This window comes from Neofelis nebulosa, chromosome 10, assembly GCF_028018385.1.
Source record: "Neofelis nebulosa isolate mNeoNeb1 chromosome 10, mNeoNeb1.pri, whole genome shotgun sequence".
Classification (NCBI taxonomy): domain Eukaryota; kingdom Metazoa; phylum Chordata; class Mammalia; order Carnivora; family Felidae; genus Neofelis; species Neofelis nebulosa.
The window spans coordinates 16,906,137-16,924,589 of record NC_080791.1 but is presented as its reverse complement, the minus strand read 5'-3'; the positions used below and the strand labels follow the sequence as shown (position 1 = coordinate 16,924,589).

Below are 18,453 nucleotides of genomic sequence, written 5' to 3'. Positions count from 1 at the left end.
ACCAGACGAGGCCAGGCCCCTTGGGCTGCAGGAAGGGAAGCTCTGTGCCCCAGGATTCTCACGGCCAGCTGGGGAGGCAAGCAGGAGGCAGGTCCTCCCGGCCCCATTTAGCTGATGATTAACCAGAGGCTCAGGAAGTTCAGTGTCGTGCCCAAAGTCACACAGGTGGTGAGGAGGCGACTCATAATTTGGACCCAGGCCTTCTGACTCCAAGCCAAGTGCTCTTTGCAATGTACCGAACTTCACATTAAAAAGAACCAAAATGCCACCGTGCCTCACGATTTCGCAATGGTTTGTAACTTGCAAAACACATTGAACACACATACACAGTCCCATCCGAGGTCGTGCTCCAGGGCCTTAAAGCACAGCCCAGACACCTGCGAACACTGGCGGGCAGGCCTGCTTCTGGGGTTACACAGGCCCGGGTGCAGCCACCAAATCTGTGTCGTGTTAGCTTGGCGATTTGAGACCAAGAGTATAAAACGGAGATGAGAACCCCTATTTCAAGGGCCACCGTGAGGGGTATGTAGGGGAAAACTGAGGAACCTATGCACAGGAAATACCCTCTCCGTGCCACCCCCACCCAGCCCCATGCCCCCACCCAAGTCTCACAGCCCAGTCCCCATCAGATGTCCTCCAGCGTCTCTTCCAGGAAGGACCTGGAGCCCAGGTGTCCCCACTTCTCTCTTTGAGATTGTTTTCCCCTGGGGAAAACAGATGACTCAAATCATCTCTCTGAGGCGTCCCATGGTGTCGCTCATAGAACTTGCTGGAACTAAGCTGGCCTGCTCCTCCTCGCCTTCCTAGATGTGTCCAGGTCTTGAGACCTCCAGAATTCTGGAGTCTTCTGCGCCCCCTAGGGTTTCGAAGCTCATCGCCAACCTGCCCCAACACACCCCCTCTAAGAACCAGAGCCCCTCCTGAGTGGAGGGGTTCTGTGCCTGCCACCTTGGCAAGGCCCAGAGAAAAGCCATTAAGGGTCATTACATTTTAGCATGAGCATTTTCATATCTAAATCCCCTCTCGTTTCAATAACTCCACATGGTGCGTGGTTACTCTCATTCTACATTTGATGTGGGAGATTTTCTACAAGGAGAGGCCGTGGTGTGGGGTCCTGAGATGATGGAGGGCCCCCTGCCTGGGATGGACAGACTGCTAGACCATCAACACTCATCACCCCCAGGGAGACTGCCCCTCGGCTTCCTGCCTTTGTTTTGGGAGTTCTACCCTTTCTGGTCCCCTGCCCTCCTAGCCCCTCCCAGGAGCCTTGAGACCCCCATCCCCACCCACCCCAGACTGTCATGCTAATATGCCCTTTGGGGGAAGTGATGCCTCCACTGTCCCTGCTGAAGGCCATTAATTCCAGAATCACCTCTGGCCACCTCCTAAGTACCTTGCAAATGTGGGCCACCCTTACCTCCAGTTTGATGGGGGCAGAACAAGAGTGGGGGGGTGGGGCCCGAAGCTGAAGCAGCTCGGGGTACCCCAGGGGCCTCCCCATGTGAATCCCAGCCAGGGTGGTCACTACCTCGAGGCACCTTTGAAAAAGCCACTTTTCTCTTATGCCTCAGTTTTCTTACCTGTAAAACAGTGACAGTGATCCATATTCTATTTTCTAGGATTATACCAAAGACATCAGAAAACAGCTGAAAGCCCTACGTAAACCCTGAAGTTCAGAGTGGATGTAAAGAATCCTCCTTATGTACTGACCTTTCAAAATCACCTCCCACCAAGGAGCCATCAGGGCCCTGCTAGAACACCTCCAATGACAGGGACCTCACTTCCTTCCAGGGAAGCCCAAGCTTTCTGCCAGCAGCACTTGACCTTCGGAGATTCCTAGTGAGTCTGTGGCTGGATGACAAATTACATTAGGAGAAGAAATAGCTTCTCCGTGAACTTGGCCACTCCTGTGTTCTTATATTGCCTGTTCTTTTTTTTTTTTTAATGTTTATTTATAATTTTTGAGAAAGAGAGACAGAGTGACAGAGTGCAAGCGGGGGAGGGGCAGAGAGAGGGAGGGAGACAGAATCTGAAGCAGGCTCCAGGCTCTGAGTTGTCAGCACAGAGCCCGACGCGGGCTCCAACTCTCGAGAAGGGTGAGATCATGACCTGAGCCGCCGTCAGAAGTCAGGCGCCTAACCGACTGAGCCACCCAGGGGCCCCTATTGCCTGCCTGTTCTTATTTTCCTAGTAACGTTCCTTTTGAAAAATGCTCAGTTTGTCCCAGTGGAATAAAGTGACAGAATGACCTGGCCCTACGGGTAGTAATTGGCGTGGCAAGAAGTTCAGGCTGGCAGGGCCACGTGGCGTGGGGGGAGGGGGTCGAGGACCCCCACCCCCACCCCCACCCCAGAGTCAGGGCCTGTTGAGAGGGTCATCAGGAAGAGAAGAGCCTGTGAGAGGTACAGCCCTTCACAGGCCATCCTCAATCCACACGGGGGAAGCCCTGGGCCTCGTGGGGTGGGTGAGGGATTCCTTGGGTACCACCAAGACTGGGAGGGAGTGATGGGCCCCCTTGAACGGGCAGCAGGGGGCTCAGAGGACAGGCTGTTTCTGAGACCTGGGGTAGTGTGTATTTTGGAGTGGGGGAGGGGCAGTCAGACTGTTTCTTACCCCCGCCCTCCCCACCACCACTTACACCGCAGACCGACCGTGCCCTGTGGGGTGGAGGCAGATAAATGGTTTCCCTGTGCCCCCAGCCCTACCCCCTGGCTGCATACCCCTCACTCATCCCCTCCCTCAGAGAGGGATGGGGGTCAGGTCCCTGCCTGGCAGGATCCCCATCAGAGAGATAGTCCTCCTCCCCCTAGGAATGTGCGTGAAATCTCAGTAACTCTCTCCAGCTGGTCCTGACCTTGGAGGCGGCTCTGACAAACCCTGTGATGGGGGTGAGCTTCTGGGAAAGTGAGCCTCTTCGGGATCCTTTTTTCTCCTAATGACAACTCAAGGTGTGAAGAGCCGGTTGGGAGGGGCTGGGAGGCCTGGTGACACGGGGGAGAACATTCCAGATGGCCGAACATGGTGTGCCGAGTGCCATAGTCTCTCACACTGCACATGCTCACCCGGAGTGGGAGGCCCTGACCCCTTGTCCTAGAGCCCGCGCACGGCCCTACGCAAGTTGGGGTCTGTGGGTCAGACTGGCAAAGTATAGGGAAAGCTGAGGGCAAGGCTAAGAGGCCAACAGACAGGATTAGAGCAGAGGTCAGAGCCCCGGCTGCCTGGGATTTGCCCAAGGAGCAGACATGTCCCTGCCCTCCTAGAAACAAAGCTTCCTAGCAGTAAGTAGGCACAGGCACCGTGCTAAGGGCCTGAACATCCATTACCTCACTTACACCTGACAGCAACCCTGTTATTCCCATTTTACAGGTGAAGACACTGAGGCTCAGAAGGTTTCCTAATTGCCCAAGATTATACAGCTACGTAAGCGGCAAACTCAAGACAGCTGGCCTGTCTTCCTCCGCAGATATACCTAGAAATGGAGGCAGCAGAGGGCAGGACAAAGGCCCCAGTCAGGGTCCTCGAGGGGGCGGGTCAGAGCACTGCCCTGAGGAAGGGGATGCCTGGGTTCCTGTCCCATATCCATCACCAGTGAGCTGCGTGACCCTGAGCATTTTCCTAAATTTCTCTGAGCCTCCACTTACCCACCTGACAACAGAGGCAAAGGGGTGGAGGCTCAAATGAGATCATTGAAGTAAAAATGCATATGCGTACGATAAAAGTGATATCCCAGTGTGGCCTCGGGGGTAACGGGGCCCATGGGCTTTGGGTAAAGACGCCAAGCTTCCAGGGACCAACATCATCACTGTCATTATCAGCACCAACATCACCGTCAGCAACAACGTCATCACCATCAATTTACATTTATTGAATAGTAACAACCAAACTACTGACCACGTATTACATGCCGACTATGTGCCAATCACTGTGCCGAGCACCTTTCATAATCCGCGTCTGCTCGAGACAGGCGGAACGGAAGTCAGGGGCGAGGGAGACGAGAGGGAGGGCTACAGCAACCTGGAGCCTCCAGGCTCCAACTAGGAGGTCTGAAGAAGGTGACCGCAAAGGGACCGCCACCTGGGATCAGAACCTAGCAAATTCTGTGGCCGAAGAGAAGAGGCTATTTGCGCTAATCCTGATACACACCAGAGCAGATACAGGGCTGAAGTGCAACGCAGTCCAAGGCAGAGGGAGCGACCCGGAGCCCACCCCAGGGAAGAGGCAGGCGGGGGACTCCCCCAGCTTCAACCCCAGCGCCAGCCCAGGGCCACCTCAGGCTATAAGCTAACGGGCCAGGCCTCCTGCCTCTATAGCCCAAGGGAAGGCCAAGGCAGAGGCCTGGCTGAGTCCAAGGTAACCACTGGCTGGCTACATCAGTTCCAGCCCTCTGGGTGGGTTCCCTCACCTCCCTGGGTCAGAGGAAAGTGCCTCCCGTAGGGGCCGAACTGGAGAAGAGAGGGATACGTCTGCTCCCGGGCAAAGAGGAGGAGATTTCCACAATCTCCAAGTGGGGCACTACAGCAACCACCCAGGAGTCCCGGGAAGGAAGAATTGAAAAGAGAGAGAGACGCAGAGATCTGGAGCAAGCCGGAACGCACAACCAGGCTGTGTGGAAGGGATGTGCGGCCCGGCAGGGAGTTCATGCGGGGCCCTGGAGGGCAGGCTGGGAGCTTGGTCTCGATGCCAAGGCCACAGGGCTACAGGGATACCAGTGCTGGTTCCCTAGTGCAGAGGGCTGTGCCAGAAGCTCCCTGCCCCTCACTGTCCCAGGCTCAGTGGTGCCCTGGCCTGTGCGGTCAGAAGCCCCCTATCGCCTGTGGATCAGGACCTGTATTCTCACAGTTGATATTCTGTACGGCGACAAGATTAAAATGGATCTTGGGAGCCCTGCCTCCGTCTGGCACTTAGAAATGCGGGGTACCCATGAGACTGCTGGGGGGCCTTCAGACCTTCCCGAGAGGGGAGAGTGGTCCAGAGCGCCCTCGCTCAAGCCCTTGCCACCTGCCTCTGTCCATCAGGAAGGAGCCACTCCTGCACATCTGGGCTGGGGAAATAGCCAGATGGACTCTGACCCACCAGGCAGGCCCTAGGCAGTATAAACAGCCCCTCCTCCACCGGCCTGTCCTACCTTGGGGCACTGGGGCCAAATCCAGACACCCAGCCTCCTCTAAACTCCTGGTCCCCCAGAAACACCTGTTGTGCCTGCGTCACAGGATGCTGAGGGTGGCCCCTGCCCCCAGGACAGCTCTGTGAGCAGAACGGCCGGGTGCTGCCCGGAGGGGCTCATTAAGAGGCAACCACAAGGGAGCCCTGGTCAGTCCAGCTCCTGAGAAGGCAGTGTTTCTGTCCCCAGGCAGGGGGAGCAGGAGAGAAGGTGCTACATTACTTCCGGGTAAAATCTAAACCTCTGAGTGGGGTCTGCCTCCTCCCCTGCCCCAGATTCCTGTCCTGCCCGTCTCCCCTTGCATCCCATTTCCCAGCAGATCCAGTCCTTGGAATTTCCCTCATACAGCCCACGTTTCACACACGTGTCCCTGCACCGCTCCTCGAGCTGCCTTCAATGCTCGTCTCCTTTTCTCCTGGTAAACTCCTCGTACGCTTTCAAAACCCTGCTCAAAAGGCCCCTCCTGTGTGAAGCCATGAACTCCCGGAGGTAATCTTCTCTACACCTGTCCTGGGCCTTGGACAGACTTGTTTTGAGGAATCACAAAAGACGGTGCTTATTTGTGTACATTTCTGACTCCCCCCCCCCCCCCCCACCAAGCCAGGGGCAAGCCCCCCAGCACCTGTCACAGCGCTTGGCACCATAGAAGGTGCTCGGGACAAGTTTATTGAACTGAAGGAGGGGCAGGGGGCGGAGCAAGCGAGCATGCTGTGAAGTCACTGACCTAGGGCGGGTGTTCAGGACCGCCGAGATCTGGCTGAGAGTCAGCGTGGTGGGGAGAAGCAGGCTGGGATTATTGAACATTGGGTGGGATCTGAGCTCCTCACACTCCCCACCCTGGGGCCTCAGGGCGGAGGGCAGATCTGGTTTGAAGAAGAGCCAAGAAGCCCCTGACCGTCCCTGGCCTGCAGCCCCCCAGACTGGAACCTAGGTCTGTGTTTATGTCCTACCTGGGGATTTCACTTGCTCAGTCAGAGGGCAGGAAAGCCAGGTGTGATGTCACCATGTGACAGGTGAGAACACCGAGGCTTGGAGATGTCACTGGTGTGGCCCTAGATACAGGCCAGAGGCAGGTGGTCCTTGGGGCCTGAGCCAGGGCGAGGGCAGGCGCTGCCTGGGGAGGGGCTCCTGGGTCACAGAGACACCAGCCCCTGCGGACAAAAGGAGAAAGAGGGATTTCAGAAGTCGACCTTGTCCGATTCCAGCTGTTGGCGTTCCTGGCTGTGGGACTCTGGACAACCAACTTGACCTCTGTGAGCTTTCTCAGTAGGATAAGGCCAACACCACGAGCCTCAGCCCAGCACCCAGCCCGCCTCCCAGGAGATGCTCTCCGGATCCTCCTCCCTCGCACACTGATCCCCCCTCTCCCAGGCCCTGCACTCCAGCCCCAGCCAGGCCCGGCTGCCTGTAGGTGACCAGCCCTGCCCTCAAGCCTGTGGAGCTGGGGCTGGGGGAGCGGATTCGTCCCGGTGTAACCAGAGAATGTCTGAGGGCTCAGTGCCAGGGCTCCAGCTGGGGCCAGCGCTGGGCCCCCACCTCACAGCTGTCAAGGGGAGGCTCAGACACAAAGCAACCCAAGGCGAGGGGGTCGGTAGGGATGTGTCTGTCAAGGGGGGTGGGGGAACTGCTTCTTGCCATACGAGGGACCAGGATTACTAAGAAAACCCACAGCCTCATCAGAGAATGTCAGACAGATGCAGGTTCCGGTGCCCACCCTGCCACTGACTGGCTGGGTGACCTTGAGCAAATTACTTAACCTCTCTGAGTCTTGTTTTCCTCCTTGAGAGTAACATTTATCTAATTTTACAGGCTTGATGTGAGGATCAAACCAACCCCACATCAGCCCAGGTGCCTGGCCCAGACTTCAGGCCAATCTCTTCTCCTTGTCTTTCCTTAGTCTCCATTTCTCATTCTTCCTCTGCTATTATTTCTTCCACCAGGGGGGCACCCTCCAGGGGGATCAGGCAGGGCCCAGGGGCTCTTGGGATCTTGCACTCCTATTTTGTGAGGGTGGGACATGCAGAGAGGGCAGCTGGGAGGGAACAAAACCAGAGTTATCCACTCTGGTCCTGGCACCTTTGAGGCCTTGCCCACAGCATCCCACCCATTATGATCCTTTCCCCGATGCCCACACTGGCGCATTCACAATCTCACTTACCATGTTATTGTCTGTACTGTAAGCATGACAGAAGGCCCCTTAGAAGGACAGCTGCCTCCCTCTTCTGCTGAAGTGGCTCCAGAGTTGCAGGGGGAGGTCACCTGGAAGCAGGGAGCCGAGGCAGGGCCGATGTGAAACTGTCTCTCCCTCCTGCCCGGATTCCCCCATGGGGTCGCCCCCAAGCCCCATGGTGAGCTGGCTGTGGGAGGAGAGAAACCTGAACTGTGTGAGCCAGACCCAGTACCTGTGCTAATGCCTCTTTGTTCATTTCCCCCACTGCTCTGCCCACCCAGTCCTTTGAAGTGCCAGCCTGCCTCCGCTGTGCGGAGAGGAAACGGGGAGATAGGTTTGGGTTGTGCCCCCAGACACAGAATTCCCAGGTCCAGTGCAGAGGGGCTGAAGACTCTGTACCCCCTGGTGGGAGCAGAGATTCCAAGGGACAGGTGGGCTCAGGAACTTCCAGCTGCCTTTGTTCAAGCGAGCATTGACTGATTCGTCAACCCTTCCGGAGAACTTCCCACATACTAGGTGCTGTGCAGAGGACTAGGGGGACAGAGACTAACCAGACACGCATTCACGGTCATGTCAGAAAAGGAAGACACCCATTCCAGCCAAGGAGAAGGGAGGGTTCCCCCAGAGGACTGGTTGGCCTGGCGAGGAGGGTGCATGAGAGAAAGAGCCTGGTGAAGGGAGGGAGCAGGGGACGCGCCCCCCCACCCCCCCCACCCCCGCCTCGCCACCGCCACTGGGAACTGCAAGTAGCCTGGGTGGGCTGCACAAGCCGAGCCATGGGAAGCACTGAGTCGCCTCCTCCAGAATGAGCAGGGTCCAGGTCAAAGCCTTGAAGCTCAGACACTTTGCTGGGGCCACGAGGGCCTCTTGGAAAGTTTTAAGCAGGGATGTAGCCTGATGAGTTTTGATTTTAGAAAGGTCACTCAGGCTCAAGGTGGAGAAGGGCTCAGAGCGGACAAGACTGGGAGCAGGGAGGCTAGGTCCGGATGCTGGCGGTGTGGACCGGCGTGGAGGCACCGGAGCCAGGGAGGCGCAGCCGTACTTGCGAACTGTCCACGAGGCAGAAGGAAGATGAATGGGACCCAGCGGCGTTCAGAGGCAGGGCCTGTGCCCTTCTGTTGCCCGGCACCAGAACAGTGCCTGGAACGCAGCAGAGGAGCAAAGAAGTGCCTGCAAAACCAAAGGAGAAGCAGAGCTGGAAGACGGCAGGGGAGGAAGCAGGAAGGTTTGAGGATAAGGAAGAAAGGCCAGGAAGGAGGGTGGGGTGGTAAGATGCTACGGTTTGGAGAAAAGGGGGCAGGTTTGTTTAACTGATGGCAGTTATCCCCACCCAGGGGGCTGTGACAGTCAAGAAGAGACGGTGCTGGCACAGAGTCCAGGGTGTCTGGGGCTCCTGAGTCCCCATGATACACACAGACACTGCCCTCCCAATGGGGCCACAGCCCACCGGCTGGGGATGGACAGCAGCCCAGCCAGAGAGGGGCTGCGGATTCGCTGGGAGCCAGGCTGGTGCTGAGGTCTCCCCCGGGCACCGCCTCAGTCAGGGCACTGGGATGGAGCAGAGAGAGGCGGGTGCTTGTCAATCCCGCTTCAGGAAAATTGGCTCCATGATGTTTATTGCAAACTGCAATTTAGCATCCCTATTCAGGTGCTCTTGTGTTTAATTATATATAATACGGTGCGGGGAGGAAAGAGGGGAGGAAGCATTTATGATTTTCCCACCAGTCCCTCCCTCCCTGCATGATGTAAGGGTCAGAGGTGAGAAATGGAGCCCAGCAGAGGGAGGGAAAAGAAAGCCTGGCGTGGCCGTGGCCTTGTATGCCAACCTGGGGCAGCAGGGCCGGGCCAGAAAGCAGCGTGTGCTCCCCACCTTCCTGCCATAGACGCCTTTCCAGCAGCCCCGTGGCGTCTTCGCCCTCAGGGACAGCCAGTGGCTCTGGCTCAGGCTGAGAAATCAGTCAACAAACCTTCACAAACCCCCAGGACGCCTTGCTTTCCCAGGCCCAGAGAGATTGAGTGATTTGCCCCACCCACCACAGAGCAGGTGGCGAGGAGCTCCTGCACCCCAGCCCCACTCCTGGGCTAATGCTCCTGGGAGAACAGCCAGGTATGTCCAGACAGCCCCCGGGGCTTAGACGGAGGCCCTCTGAGTTCTTCAGCTTCCACACTGGACAAACTTGGTTTGCCACCAACCCAGGGTCCCCCTGCAATCTCGGCGTGTCTGCCTTCCCTCCGGTCCTCCCTCCCTCTCCAGAGCTGGGAGGGCAAAGCACCAATTAGTTCATTTGCTTGTTTAATTGGGTAGGGAGGGGAAGAAAATTAAACTCCTCAACAGGAATCTTCCCTGCAGGGCCAGAGATAGAATTAGGGGGTGGGGACCCCCATCTCTGAGCACCCCTCTGCCTGCCCTGGCTCCCCACCACCCACCCCCATCTCCATGCCCCAGATCCCCAGATCAGAGTCTGAGATTATGGGGCCCTGGGGAGCCAGAGTAGGAGGTCTACCCCACCCTAACTGGGCCAGCCCCTCCCAGAACTGGAGCGGGATGGAGGACGGGCACGACAGGGGAGGGGGAGGAGGACCAGGCTGGGGCATTGCCTCAGGGTCTGGTTCTCTTGCTTTGTGCCCACCTCTCTGACTCCGAGAGTCCTCTCCCTCTCTTTCTCTCTCTCTCTCTCTCAACCTCTCTCTCTCTCCACCTTCCTCTCTCGGCTCTAGAAAAGCCCCTCCCCCAGGAAGACCCTGGAAATGTGGCCAGGTTTCTAGGGGGTACCGTGGCCACTGTCCTCATCCTTGGCGTGGCTCTTGCTATCTTCATACTGCATCACCGACAGCAGAAGAACCAGATGGAGCCGGACTGTGGCGGGTGAGTGTTGGCAAGCCCACCCATCGGCCCACCCAGACGCCCCCTTTCAGCTGCCGCTGCCCTTTCTGAGAAGTAGGTGTGCGATTATAATCCACGGTTTACAGATGAGGAAACGAGGCACACAGGTTAAATGCTTTACACACGTTTACCCCAGCCGCTGACAAAGGGTGAAGGCAAAAGTCCATGATGAACGGAATGTCAACATGTTAAGTCAAGACAGGATCAGAAATAGTATCATGCAAGCTATTTTGGAGCATGAGGTGAAAGGAAAAGTCAGTAATACTAATCCTACTTTTTAAACTTTTATGTTATTTTTTTTAAGTATTTTTATTTTTGAGAGAGAGAGTGTGCACGCACATGAGCGGGGGAAGGGCAGCGAGAAGTGGGGGACAGAGGATCCAAAGCAGGTTCTGTGCTGACAGCACAGAGTCCAAGGTGCGGCTTGAACTCACCAACCATGAGATGGTGACCTGAGCCGAAAGCAGACACTTAACCAGCTAAACCACCCAGGCGCCCTTCTCCTACCTTATTTTAAAATGCTGATATTTTGGGGGCGCCTGGGTGGCGCAGTCGGTTAAGCGTCCGACTTCAGCCAGGTCACGATCTCGCGGTCCGTGAGTTCGAGCCCCGCGTCGGGCTCTGGGCTGATGGCTCGGAGCCTGGAGCCTGTTTCCGATTCTGTGTCTCCCTCTCTCTCTGCCCCTCCCCCATTCATGCTCTGTCTCTCTCTGTCCCAAAAATAAATAAAAAACGTTGAAAAAATAAATAAATAAATAAATAAAATAAATAAAATGCTGATATTTTGTTCGTCTTGGACTTTTTTGCATTAATTTTAGTTTTAAATATATTGTATTCAACTATTATTTATCGTGATGACCGAGACTTCTGGGGCCCCCATAAGCTTTGCACTTGAGGTCTTGCTCCCGTCACCCTGGTCGTAGCCCGAATGCATCCTCGAGATTTCCCACTGTCCTCCAGGCCAGGACACCGGAGTCTCACACGGTTCCCATACCCGGGCTGGAGGGAGGGACAGGCTGGGCTGGGGGCAGAGATGCCCAAGGAGATAGGAGGGGCACTCTCAGCCTCTACCCAGCTATGCTGAGCAACTGCACCCCAAGCTCAGACCATCTGGGAAGCTGCCTGGGAGCAGAGCACTGGGGGGCCGTCAGGGACCAGGACTGTCAGATGGCCTGCCTGGAACAGAACCCCCATGTGAGACTTATTCTGTTCCCCTAGGACTTCAATGCCCTCCTCCCAGAAGCTGGAGCCTCCCCACCACAGGCAGAGCCACTTTGCACCTGAGGACATCCAGGTGGGCCTGAGGCCCTGGAATGGGGGGCTGGGGAGGAAAACTGGGAGATGGCCACCTGAAGGCAGAGCCCTCCCACATGCATGGGCCTCTAACCAGTCCCCAGCACGATGCTAGCCTTGGCCAGTTCCCAAAAGGCCAGGCCTGGGTGAGAGGCCATGGCCCAGGCTTTCCCCTCCCCCTACAGAAATGACAAACTAGGATCCTCCCTCCCTGCCCAGGGCCCACAGGGGAAGCTCTTCCTCCACTGCTCGGTGCATTCATTCATTAAAAAAAAAAATCAAGTACCCAGCAGATGCCTGACCCTGTGCTGATCACTTGTGCCTCCCAGACAGCCACGAGCGTGGTGAGTGCCAGGATGGGGATGCATGGGAACCAGACTGGGGGGGGTCCAAGACGGCTGCAGGGAGCAGGGTGCAGGGAATAGGCCGGGTAGCCAGCCACTGGCCTCCTTCTCTTCCAGATTCTCCACCTGGAGCCAGGGAAGCAGCAGGTGCAGCCGGAAGAAAAAGAAATGCAACAGCTGGTCCTGCAGACCCCCTACTATGACCTGGGAACCTCCCCCTCCTACTGCCCCTCGGTAAGGACCACCGAACCTCCGGGAGGGTTCCCCAAACCCAGCTCCATTCAGCCTGGCCACGAGCCCAGCTGCCTAGAGGGAAAGAGGGCAGAGGAAGCCCAGGAGATGGGGCAGGGAGGGCACAGGTCAGCCCACTAGGGAGGGGAGGGGTGGCCCTTCATGGTGGCAGTGGGTTCCCTGGGCAAAGCGGGGTCTCGGATGCTGACAGACCAGGGCAGGAGAGTGGGGCTTCCAGTGGGGTGGAACCCCAACCTGAAGCCCAACTCTCTCTCCCCCAAGCCCCGCCCTCCATCTCTGCGTCCTGCACCCCAGTCCTCAGTCCTGCCAACGACCACCCAAAAGCCAGCAGCGGCCCCTCCTCCTGGCCCCACTCCCAGCCGCTCAGAGGGCCAGCGTCCACTCGAATGGCTGCCATCTCTGCCCACAACTTCTGCCTTTCAGCAGACATGGGGGCTGGGGCGGCACCTAGACGGCACCAGCCCAGAGACCCAGGCCAGACCACCTGGGCCCAAAGATAACACATTCTCTCCTGGCACTGGTGGGAGAACCAGGCCTTTGTCTTCAGGGCACAGCCATCCTCCCTCTCTGCTGGGAGAGCCAAAGTGAGCCCATCTTGAGATGCCAAATCCAGCCCCTGGTGGGGGTAGCGTTCCCAGGATGCCAAGCCCAGAGGACCAACCTAGCCCCTACCCTCTGATTCTATGCAGGGGGTAAGGAGACCCCCAGCCATTTATTGTTCCTCAACCAGCTTAGAGATTTGGAAGCGAGCTAGGACACACTGGGGACACAAAGTCCGCTCCTTAGACAGCAGCTAGACAGCCCCTTCCCAAGTGAGGGTGCACGCCCAACCCTGTGTCCCAGGCTGCACTGCGTGGTCCTGTCAGTTCCAACAGGAGGGATCATAATGGCGGCGTGAGCAGTTGCTATGTGGGGAGGTTCCAAACACTATTCTGTTCAACCCTCACAACAACCTACATTGTTAAGTCCTGTTATCGCCCCCATTTTCTAGAGGCGGAAACTGAGGCTCAGTGGAGTTGCGAGGTTTGTCCAACATCACCCAGAGAGCACTGGGAAAAGCATTATTCAAACCCCTGGTCCCCTGGCTCCCAAGTCCAGGCCCTAACCACGCAGCAGCCACTAGGATGAGCAGACCGGTGGGGAGTTCACCTAAAAACAGGAGCCTCGAGACTTGCAGAGCCTCCGGGTGGGAACCAGCTGATGCAGAGCGTCCTTCAGCCCCAGGCATCCTGTCTGAAACAGAATGCCCAGCTCCACTGCCGGGCTGTCCCTCAGCTCCAGGGACCCAGAGAGCACACAAGCCAGCCCCTGAGAGCTCGGGTCTGGCGTTCTGAGTTCATTACTGGGTGTCACTTTGGGCCACACAATAAACACAGAGATTCAGCTCACCCACCCCTTCCTCCGGACGGTGAGAAAGGACATTCTTCCCAGGCCTGAGCATGGTTAAGGTAGGAGGGAGTGCAGGGACCCTGATATTTCCAGAAAGGAGAAAGCCATGCCCTGTTTAGGATTCTCCAAATCAGCCTCGCTCCTCAGCTCAGGCCCTAGCCAAGAATCCGTAAACTTGTCAGAGCCCTGGGTGGACAGAGAAGGGGGGAGGGAGGGAAAGGAGCAGAAATGGGGGCAGGGGGAGGGCTGAGGCACAGGGGGGAGAGGCTGGTGATTTAGAAAGTCACGGAAGCCTCCAACGGGATCCCCTGAAGAGGGGCCCAGGCTCGGCATAAAAATCGCTGTGATGTAACGGGACAGCTGCAGCTGGCTGGCCCCAGTCCCCACTAACGACTTCCCAGTCCTGCGCTCTGACTGCTGCCCCCTCAGCCTGGCACGCAGAGCCCTCCCTGGGGGCACAGGAGGGGCCAGACAGCTCAAGGACAGCCCCACCACCTCAGCCCCCCACAAAGCACATGCTCACACTTAACACACACACACGCCCTCTCTCGTACAAGCCCCTCACCCCAGGACAGCCCGCCTCGGCCCCGCACCCCCAATCACACTCCCCCTGCAACCTCTCTCCTATAAGCCCCAGACCTCGGCACGTGGCTCCGACCCTGTCCCCTCCCTCCTAGCCCTCCCTCCCCGGCCTCTGCTCATATCGGATTGAAGGAAACCCCGACTGAGCTTATGCATTCAAGAAACACAACAAGACCACTTGGGACACAGAACAGAGCGAGCCAACCTCTACCCATCAGCCACGGCGCAGACGGGGCCAGATGATGGGGACATCTACGGTCCCGAACCCAGAGGCCACAAGATTAGGGCACTGGGGCGGATGCGTGCGCATGAGAATGGCCTGTAGGGTGGCGTAGGGAGGTGAACTCTGGTGTCCTGGGGAGGCAGTGGTGTTGTCGCCAAAAGAAGTGTAATTCCTTTTGGCTCACAGAGCAATTACCGGGCCGGGAGAGGATTTATCCCCGGCGCTCTGGTCTGTTGGCAGTGCAGCTTGTATACAAGTCACATTATTGATGTCGTCATCAATTCTCCTTCCCAACAAGTGGTGAGAGGGAGCCAGGCAGGGAGCATGCACTGTTCGCAGAAGCAGGGCTGGGGAGGAGAGTGAGAGGGCTGCAGGGGGTCCAGGGGCCCAGCAACTAGAGCCTGGGCGGCCCAGTCCCCGTGCTTGGTGGCTCCGGAGGCTAGAACTCAGGAAGGACTCCCAGAGGCTCCAGAGCGGAGCCATGAACTCTAGGAGACCAACAGGAGGAGACATTGCCTTGTCTCGAAGGAGAGACAAAGCCCAGGCTCGGAGCAGAAGACTGGACACCACGACCTTTGGAGGGACGGAGTTCTGAAACTACTGTGTCTCTCAAGAAGGAGCCACCCAGATGGGATTAGATGCAGTGGGGGGGGGGGGGGGGGGGGAGGGCAGCTGTGAGGGACCAAGGAGGGAGCAGTCAGGGAGAGTTGTCAGCCCCTGCTTCCGGCCTGACACCTGGGAAGGGGGTGGGGAAGGAAGGAGGGTTGGGTGGGAAGAGTCTCGGGTTGCCTCACGTTCTACAAAAGTTTGGGGCAGGCCGCAGGGTCCTGGAGCCACAGTCACTCATTCACTGCTAGCAAAGTCCTGCCCCCGCAGGAACGGTCCCGCACGGGACCCCCGCCATGCTCAGTCCTTGGTGGGAGCAGCCCGAGGGCTGTGACCTCAGCACAGACACGGCGAGGGATCCAGCTCCGGCTGCGTCAGCCACACTGCCCACAGCAGCCCCGAGTGGCGCATGTCCACGGCCGCCATGGTCCACCCTGGCACCACGGAGGTCTGCTCCGTGCCACGCGGGCCCCTCTTCCTGAGGGACGTGACCCCTGTCGCTCCAGAAGATCTCAGGGTCACAGCTGGTACGCATCTGTCCTTTCCACCCCCCTTCTAGATTCCTCTCCCTCAGCTACCGCCTCAGCAGGTCTCGGTGGCTTTCCCAGTGCCACGACCCAAATCTTCATTCCTGAGGGGTCTGAGCCCTTGACCAGCACACCCTGCTCAGCCGGGGCTGAGCCCATTCACCATTAAAGTAGAAGCCCCAGTAGTCACCTGTGCCCTGCACATATCCCTCCCTGTGTGACAGCAGCCCCGCCTCCTCCTGCCGATCAGAGCCAATTAGCTCCACCAAGAAGGGCTCCACCAAGAAGGGTGCCTGAACACCAGCAGGCAAGTGCCCCGGTAGTAGCCTGAGCTCAATGTGCAGTGGGGCCCTCTGCCCTCCAGGGCCCACGGTTGTGAGGCTGGGAAACACAGCTTCCCCCGCTGGGCCACTGGGAGTGATGGTCAGTGGGGCCACCCCTGTTTTCCCTTGGGTCTTCGGACCCATGTATTTCCCTGCTGGGGACACAGCACCCTATGGAGGCTTTCAAAGTATTGCCACCGAGCTAGTACTTCTGCTGGCATTTGGATGGTCCAGCAGCTACAAATGGGGCTGCCATTCAATTAAGCCTCTGGTAGCCAACAATCCTTCTCTGGGCTCCATCCAGTTTCTGTAGGGCAGAGACTATGGGTTAAACGGAACTAAGACAGAGACCACCCCTGTATCCTTCTGGGCTGTAATGACAGCATTAGTCTCTCCCCGACCTCAGCAATGACATCACTTTTGACTTGCCCTCTTGGCTGGTGGGGGCATTTCCAGAGGTTTCCACCTGGCTCTTGTCCCACAGACCAAGGGTCCAATGCGGTATGAGTACGTCAAATGCCATGCCCCCTAGCAATGAATTTGCCCTGTTCTCTGAGGTCCTTGCCAGGGTGTTGAATCCCATGTCCTGCGAAGACACCCCCAAGTAAAAGCATTCTTGCCTATCCAGCCTTGGTTCTGGCCCCTTTGATCCAGAACCTTCCAACTCCAACCCAGGAGCGCTAGCCTGGTTTTTGCCGGGACATGCCAGTCAATTCCTACCACCGCATTCTCCCTGGGTGGCATCTCTCCTCTTTCATCAGGCCAGCTGTCCCCAGCTGGGTCACTCCAGGCTTTATCTTCAGTTATCAGCCTCGCAGCCCAGAACAGAGGTGGGGCAGCTCGCGAGGGAGGCACCTGTTGCCTTGCAGGGGGAAGACCCCCGCAGCGTCTTCCGGCCTGGAATGGTGCTCGCTCTTGCCGGGGATGGGTGGGCCACCTGCGTGCTCTGAGGGGACACATCCATTTACTGTCACCTCAGTTCCCGAGTTCCAGATTTTCCCAGCCGGAGCCCTAGCACAACACACCTGGCTTGGCCAAGCATCTCTGGAGCTCTGTGATGCTTATTCTCAAATCCTGGATCTGCCCCGCTGCCGGGTCGGCTGCAGGTGGAGGTGGGGCCTCTCTATCACCCCCTACAAGGGCCTCCGGCTCTCACATTGAGCCCCTCGCTGTCGGTGACTCCCAGCTTCTCATTATCCCTAAGTGCCAGCATCACCAAATAACCAGCCAAGTCCGTCACTTCCCTGACACTGCTTCCTGCACGTCTCCAGCGGCTGAATCACCGAGCCTGACAGAGCATCCCCTCCACCAGGGCGCTTCTCCCAGGTCCTCCTTGCTGCCAGGCGCAAATGCCCAGGTTACCTGTTGCCACCTATCCTTCTCGGGCCGTTCCCGGTGTCACCGGTACTAGTTCGAGGCCTCCTGGAAGAGATGACAAGATGTGATGGACGAGAGCTTCCCTGGGAGGGAAGGCCTGTGGAGGCCGAAGCAGAGGGGACAGAAGGCAGGTCTGGCCTCAACACAGGTCCGGCCCTGAGGAAGGAGCGGGGAAGAAGGGCGGAGCACGTGGGACAAATCTCAGGCTGCGGCACAGCTCTGTGAAAGCTGCCGCTGGGCCCGTGGGGAACCCTCCAGCCGGAGTCGGAGAAGTCCTGCCAGAACGGCCTACGCCAGCACCTGGCCCTGCTGCTCAGGGACGGGAACAGCAGGGGAAGCGCGCTCACCACAAATGCCACGGTGGATCCGGCAGGTGACAGCTGTCACCCAGCAGTGTTCCGCACGGCGGACCCGAGTAGTGTATTTCCAGGGCTGCTACAGTTTCAGACAAAACGGAGTATGGGACGTCCCGGGCATGGATGACCTTGGGGTGACCTCGGGATGGAGCCGGTGCTCAGGTTTCCCAGGGGCCATCTCAGGGTGTGACAGCTACCAGTTCTCCGAACTCATCCCGGGAGGCGTGTGCCTTCCGGGACGGGCTGGTGGCCAGGGCCAGGCCTACAAGGTGCTCGTGCCAAGCAGGGCTCAGGTCACTGCTCTTTGCATCTTTGAGAAAGTTCTATCAAGGCAGAAGGTGAAGCATCCAGGGTTTCTGGGGGACCTCTCCCCGCCCCCCGGAACCCAGAGAATGAACTGGAGAGCTCCCCTCCACCCCCCTGAGTGAGACAGCCCGGAACCACCTCTCGCCATCACCCCCAATCTCCCAGGCCTCGGTGGGGATCAGAGCCAAGGCTGCCCCAAACAGACGGCACTCGGTCGGGAAGGGTCCACACAGAGAAGTTTGGTGGACATGCTGGTCTCTGAGCAGACAGCCTCGGTGGGAATGCACCCGGGCTCCCACCCACCTGAAGCACCCATCCCTAGGCATCTTCATGATGACGGGAAGGACAGGAGGCAGGGTCCATTCATCCCGTGGCACCGCTGGCGTGTGGAATGAGGACAACCATCGATGTGTCCATCGCCTGCCTCCGCAGGGTGGTGTTCACACCATCCGGGGAGGCGGCCACCCCTCCCATCTGGGGGAGTCCCCTCTTGTGGAGTCCCAGCTCCTCTGGCCTCAGGGGCTCTCGGGGATGAGACGAGTCTGCACTGCCTCCAGGAGACCCCTTCCTCTCAGCAGCTGCTGCTCACACACTGCCCTGCTTGCCTCGAGCCCACCTTCCCGGCCCTCCAGCTCAGGGCTTGGGAGCCAGACCTCCTGT

The 18,453-nt window shown here is 58.1% G+C and overlaps 1 protein-coding gene and 1 long non-coding RNA gene across 4 annotated transcripts in view; one reads left to right on the top strand and one right to left on the bottom strand.

The window, feature by feature from the left end:
* Positions 1-18,453, bottom strand: part of LOC131486930 (uncharacterized) — a 292,256-nt gene that overhangs the window by 56,803 nt on the left and 217,000 nt on the right. Inside the window, exons 5-7 of the long non-coding RNA XR_009249518.1 lie at positions 8,374-8,501; positions 7,320-7,420; positions 6,112-6,312 (exon numbers count right to left, since the gene is read on the bottom strand). This is a non-coding gene — a long non-coding RNA (uncharacterized LOC131486930). The remainder of the gene's footprint in view (positions 1-6,111; positions 6,313-7,319; positions 7,421-8,373; positions 8,502-18,453) is intronic.
* NECTIN1 (nectin cell adhesion molecule 1) overlaps positions 1-18,453 on the top strand; it is a 93,676-nt gene that overhangs the window by 72,311 nt on the left and 2,912 nt on the right. Inside the window, exons 6-9 of one of the 3 annotated variants that reach the window (XM_058687042.1) lie at positions 10,050-10,197; positions 11,434-11,509; positions 11,970-12,086; positions 12,366-12,785. In XM_058687042.1, coding sequence (XP_058543025.1) covers positions 10,050-10,197; positions 11,434-11,509; positions 11,970-12,086; positions 12,366-12,692 — 668 coding nt within the window. In that variant the 3' untranslated portion in view covers positions 12,693-12,785. Of the gene's footprint in view, positions 1-10,049; positions 10,198-11,433; positions 11,510-11,727; positions 11,836-11,969; positions 12,087-12,365; positions 12,786-18,453 lie in introns of those variants that run through there. The other 2 variants (XM_058687044.1, XM_058687045.1) reach the window with 2 other exon arrangements.